This window comes from Bison bison, unplaced genomic scaffold (genome assembly GCF_000754665.1).
Source record: "Bison bison bison isolate TAMUID 2011002044 unplaced genomic scaffold, Bison_UMD1.0 scf7180017864136, whole genome shotgun sequence".
Taxonomy (NCBI): domain Eukaryota; kingdom Metazoa; phylum Chordata; class Mammalia; order Artiodactyla; family Bovidae; genus Bison; species Bison bison.
Window position 1 is genome coordinate 3,092,330 of NW_011494708.1, and position 6,276 is coordinate 3,098,605.

General features: G+C 40.3%; 1 protein-coding gene across 1 annotated transcript in view; it reads left to right on the plus strand.

The window, feature by feature from the left end:
* ANAPC4 (anaphase promoting complex subunit 4) overlaps positions 1–2,918 on the plus strand; it is a 35,526-nt gene extending 32,608 nt beyond the window's left edge. Inside the window, exons 25-28 of the mRNA XM_010839922.1 lie at positions 327–401; positions 1,259–1,432; positions 2,099–2,222; positions 2,578–2,918. Coding sequence (XP_010838224.1) covers positions 327–401; positions 1,259–1,432; positions 2,099–2,222; positions 2,578–2,805 — 601 coding nt within the window. The 3' untranslated portion in view covers positions 2,806–2,918. The remainder of the gene's footprint in view (positions 1–326; positions 402–1,258; positions 1,433–2,098; positions 2,223–2,577) is intronic.
* The last annotated feature ends 3,358 nt before the right edge of the window (positions 2,919–6,276 follow it).

Sequence of the window (6,276 nt, forward strand, 5' to 3'; positions counted from 1 at the left end):
GATCTCAGAAGCTAAGCAGGGTCGGGCCTGGTTAGTACTTGGATAGGAGAAATAACTTGGTTGTCCAAATATCCTCATTTTGTAAGGTATCTTGCTGCTTTGGTGACTGTGAGATTTTAAACCAAGTTGTAATTTTGATGTTAAGTTTGTCTGTCAGGGATTTGCATTAGTTATCAGTATTCTAGAGTGAGTGTTATAGTATTTTGGTCTGGGGTTTGGTGATTATGTAAATGTAATGACAGTCATTTTTTTTTCAAGCATATATAGATTATTGCCTATCCAAGTTGTTCTACAAAGTCTCTCCCCACCCCTCTTCTTTCTTCAAGATCTGTAAGTAATGGACTAATTGCTGTTAAATTTGGGAGCTTCACATATGCCACAACTGAAAAAGTGAGAAGAAGGTAAATCTTGAACCTTGTCTGGATGAGCTGTTTATATAGTAAATACAAATATAGGATATGGTTAGAATCAGTTACAGTGATGATATTCTTAGGCCTTTGTCACATGCAACATAGGGTGGCTGGGTTGGTTATGTGTTTTATACTCAGAGGGTGATTTGACATACAGTTGAAAAGAACCTTACTGGCCTGCAGGAATTTCTTAGTATGGTTTCCTACAGTTAATACTTCTGAAGTCTCTGTCCCCTAAGAAAGTAATGGGATTGCAGGGGGCAGATGGCTAAAGGTCTTCTTATGACCAACAGAGATGTGGGGTGGTGGTGTCCTTCTTACTGCTCTGGGGCTTTCTTAGGTTAAGTGTAACAATACCGATATCATCTGGAGGCTTTGCAAGAGAAGGAGCTGACACTAATCCTAAACTTACCTTTTTCTTACTGTTTTCCATACATAAAGGAAGTACTTTGAAGTTGTATCTTTTCATATGTAAATCTTATTTTTACTTTTCATTCTAGTTAACTTTGATTACTCAATATGTTTATATGGTGTCATTCATAGAATTTCCAGAGGCTTAAGTCCTGACCATTGATGTCAAGAATTTTCTGGCACTGTGAACCAACCTCACAGATTTTTCTTTTTCCATGATTACCTGTTTTCAGGGCCTAGTTATATTTGTGAATAATCAGTACCATAGGTAATTGTGACTTTAGCGTAAACTAATGATATATTTTAAATGTTACTGCATAGAATGTCAACTTGACATTTTCATTGTCAGTTTTTGGTTTGGTACCAGTATAATGCTATATATATAGTATTTTCTCAGTCATGATAACTTTGATATAACGGAACTTACTTAATTCTAGCACCTACAGTTGTTTAGATGCCCAGTTTTATGATGATGAAACAGTCACGGTAGTCCTTAAAGACACTGTAGGACGGGAAGGAAGAGATAGACTCTTGGTGCAGCTGCCACTGTCTTCAGTGTACAACAGTGAAGACTCTGCAGAATATCAATTCACTGGGACTTACTCTATAAGGTAACTCATATTAGTAAGGTTGTCTTTCTGATAGAACAGTTAAATGTTCTTTTTTTAAAATATATATTATACATTATAGTTCTTTAGGTATGATAAAGTCAACTGAGCAGAAGTACTTCTATTTTCTTAATTGAAAAAATACTGGCTTCAACAGCTCTCTTGTCCTTTTGCTTTGTTAGTAAATCAAGGATTTTTGCTGGAAGAAGGTGGGGGATTATTTTGTGTGGAGAACAGCACTTCTGTTTTCAAGGATGACATTAGCCCTAGTTTGTAGTAGAATTATTTTATATTTGTCTTTAGTATTTTCCTTTCAGAATTAGGACCTTAATAGCCACAGAAGGGGTTCAAGGTCACTTCCAAGAGCTACCTTTAGATTGAGATTTAAGTAAGCAGATCTCTAATTTATTAATAAAATGAGTTCGTTTGCTTACCTTAAAAGTGAATCAAAAACCTTATTTTCTAAGGTTTCTGCTTTAATAAGATAATTTGGTCCATTTGGAAGTGCAGTGTTTTCATAGAATATAGTATCACAGCTTTTTTATACAATAGCTGGGAGAATTATGTTGGAAATGGGAATGTTGGTAGGAATCAAACCCTGATGCCATCCCTAGTAAACGAGGAGAAGAGCCTCGTTTCACTCCTAGGTCGGCTTTCTTCCCTCTCTAGGCTAGATGAGCAGCGTCATGCCATTCCCACCCGCACCATGCACTTTGAGAAGCACTGGAGACTACTGGAAAGTATGAAAGCACAGTATGTTGCTGGGAATGGTTTTCGAAAGGTGTCCTGTGTGGTAAGTGTTTACAAACTGTTACTAAGAGTAACAGCAGTGGCAGGATCTGTAAGGGCCTCTCAGTGCAAACATTCTGTGATGTAAAGCTTTTATTGATTATGAACATGTAGTGGTCTTAGCTATTTAGGTCTCTTGTTCTAAGAAAGCTTACTAAGTAATTATTAACTGTTTTAGATTTTATTAATCTTGAAATTGTCACTGTATATGTGGAGTACAGAATGAAACCTGAGTTGAGTGATTTTGTTGTAAGTTGATGGGAAAATAATTTTCCTATGAAACTACTCTTCAGATTTCTGATTTTTAATATATAATATATTAAGCCATTTAAATTTTCTTTATTTGGCCTTTTCTTTAGTTAAGCTCAAATCTCCGTCATGTGAGAGTATTTGAAATGGACATAGATGATGAATGGGAGCTTGATGAGTCTTCGGATGAAGAGGAGGAGGCTGGTAACAAGCCTGTAAAAATAAAGGAAGAGGTGTTGTCTGAGTCGGAAGCAGAGACCCAGCAAGCTGGTGCTGCTGCTTCAGCTCCAGAGATGGTTATTAAAGTAGAAAAACTAGACCCCGAGCTAGACTCATGATCTGGGTTGCCTTTATTTTATATGTTCTCATGTCAGGAAGGACATAGATGATGATCGAAGATGTGTTGGACCGCTTAATTTTCTTTACAAAATAAACAGTAAATTTTCCTTGAGTTTTTTATTCTGCTCCTTCTCTTAATGGTATAACCACTGTGAGAGGCTTTCTCCTTTTACCGAGATTTCTTTTTAATACTGGGTGCAGCTGCTGCTAAGTCACTTCAGTCGTATCCGACTCTGTGCGATCCCATAGACGGCAGCCCACTAGGCTCCCCCGTCCCTGGGATTCTCCAGGCAAGAACACTGGAGTGGGCTGCCATTTCCTTCTCCAATGCATGAAAGTGAAAAAATAAAGTGAAGTCGCTCAGTCGTATCCGACTCTTAGCGACCCCATGGACTGCAGCCTACCAGGCTCCTCCGTCCATGGGATTTTCCAGGCAAGAGTACTGGAGTGGGGTGCCAACTAGTGTTAAAGAAAATATAAATTGAATGTGAAGAAGTTTAGTCTTTTCTGTCAAAAGGTAGTATCAGGAATCATCCCTGTATCAGGAAGAAGTTCCTTTAGTCATTCATCACTGGAAGTTTTGATGCATTTAGTACTTTTAAAGTGCAGGCGACATTTATTTGTATTTTTCTGTCTTCCCTTTCTAGTTCATTTTAGAGCTACAGAATGCTTTCAAAATTACATTTGTTTTAATTAATTTATTTTTTATTGAAGGATAATTGCTTTACAGAATTTTGCTATTTTCTGTCGAATCTCAACATGAATCAGCCATAGGTATACATACATCCCCTCCCTTTTGAACCTCCCTCCCATCTCCCTTCCCATCCCACCCCTCTAGGTTGATACAGAGCCCCTGTTTGAGTTTCCTGAGCCATATAGCAAATTCCCCTTGGCTATCTATTTTACATATGGTAATATAAGTTTCCATGTTACCCTTTCCATACATCTCACCCTCTCCTCCCCTCTCCCCATGTCAATAAGTCTGTTCTCTATGTCTGTTTCTCCATTGTTGCCCTGTAAATAAATTCTGCAGTACCATTTTTCTAGGTTCCATATATATGTGTCAGAATATGATATTTATCTTTCTCTTTCTGACTTACTTCACTCTGTATGATAGGATCTAGGTTCATCCACTGCCAGGGTCCAGCCCCTGTGGATCCAGGGAATTCAAAGCAGGGACGGCATTGGCGAGGATCAGGAAACAACTGCTTAATTAAACATTAATTAAGGATATAAAGAGTGGTTAAATAAGGATAGCTCAGTGAGGAAATTCAGTGGAGAAAAGAGGCTGAATAACTTGGTTTACGTGGAAAGCTAATAGAATTCCAAAATAAGGAATTTGCGTCACCTATGTAGGCCGCAGGCATCCTCCTGTTCTCCCAAAGGAGAGGAGACACTAAGGCCTCCCCGGTCAGATTTTAGAAGCCCAGGCAAAATTAGTAGGCATGACGAGCCTTCCCGCCCCAGATGGGAATTCAGCTGGAAGGTGAGAGAAAGAACGACATGGGGAGACCAAGTTTCGGTGAACAAGGCCCGCACTTTATTTTCCAAAGTAGTTTTTGTGCCTTAAGTTGTGCATAGAGGATAATGGGCGAAGGGGCAGAGTCATGCAGGGACAGCAGTCCTTGATCCTAATCGAAGCCAGGCTTTCAAACTTATCATATGCAAAAGTTTAGGTGATTTACATCATCTGGCCAGGAGGCCTGTTAACATTTTAAGATCCTTTCTTCAGAAAACTTATTTTTCTCTAAAGGTGATTATTCTAAAGTCAGGTGCCACCCTCCAAAAGCATTAGATAAAGTTGCATTCCTATAGGGCAAAGGTGTGGTAGGCTATAACAAGAAAAGAATTAACTCAAGGGTCCAAGGTTACAAACATAATCAATGCACTGCCAGGGACACAGTAGGTAAGGGATATGGAAACTTAGCAAACATTGGCCCAACAAGTGAAAAACCCTTCACCAATACAATTTCTAATCAATCTTTTAACTGCTCAAGGGAATCTGTATTTAGACAGTTTAGAACACCTCATGCCTCTCACGGTTGGGAGGCTGTGAACAATCACATGTGGCCGGAAGAACCTATTCAGGCAGGCTAGAGGACTTCCAAAGGAGTTTGTAGGTTGAAACACTCTTGTCACGCCCAGGAACTTTATTAACTGGAGCTGTAAGTTAACTCTTTTTTCAGAGAAAGGTGGTGGGGGACAGCCCCCCGTAAAGTCAGAGGTGTAGGTGAGAGCACAAAGCAGAAAGTAGGCAGACTTTGGTTTTGGGGGTAGATGCTCGAGAATTTCCAGGGTGACTCCTGAGGCTCGATCCCGCCTTTGCATATGCCAAACCTCCTTCCTCATGACCTTTGCCACGGGCGGAGTTCCTCACGCTGGCTCCCGGCAATCCACCTCATTAGAACTGACTCAAATGTGTTCCTTTTTATGGCTGAGTAATATTCCATTGTAATATACCACAACTTTTTTATCCAGTCATCTGTGGATGACATCTAGGTTGCTTCCATGTTCTAGCTATTGTAAGTAGTGCTGCGTGAACAATGGGATACATGTGTCTTTTCAGTTTTGGTTTTGGATAGAGATGGTGTATTTGGAAAGGTGATTTTTAGTATAAAAATGGCGACACAGTGTTTCAGAGGAGTGTTGGTAGCAGAGGCCCTATTGGAGTAGATATGAAATAGATGTGAAGTGAGGAAGTGGACACCACAGAAGTAGGCAAGTCTTGAAGAATTTTGCTGCAAGAGAGGAGAGAAAAGAGGCCAGAGACAAGACTTCGGAGGCTTTTTTTAAAAAGATGGATGCTCTGAAGGCATATTTATATTACCAGAGGAGTGATCCTCAAGAGAGACATTGACCGTTAAGTGAAACCTTCGAGAAGGCAAAGAGCCAAGACCCAACAGCCAGAGGAATGGTCAGCCTCGGGTTGGAGCATGGTGTTCCTTCTACATTCATAGGAGTGTGTGGGGACAGATGCTTGTGGCTGATGGAACTGTGGGTACGACAGTTTTCCTCAAGAGATATTGTCTCAGCAGAGAGAGATGACGAGAGGAAATCCTTGACCTCAGAGGGAAAGTGAATTCACTGAAGAAGTGTTAGCATTGAAGGTCCACTGGAGATTTGTAGCATAAATTAATAACGAACCCAATTAATGGAATCATTTTCTCCTGCTGCTCAGATGTTGGGTGAATTAAGTGGATCTTTGGCTTTAATCTGGGTTATGGTTTTGTCAAACCACTGCAACAAGAAAGGGATGAGCAGCTTGGAGAAAGTAATAACACCGTGACAGGGTCAGTGGGTTAGAAGGTGGAGGACTGTGGGGTTTTAGATTCAGAGGGATGGAGAGACGGGTGTGGTTTGCAGTGAATGGTACAGAGGACAGGAACTGGGGCCATGGTGGCTGCTGTTAGGGATGGAGAAAATCACTGGGGCTCAGTAGGTCAAGAATTGAATGCTTGGTGCTTTTGGAT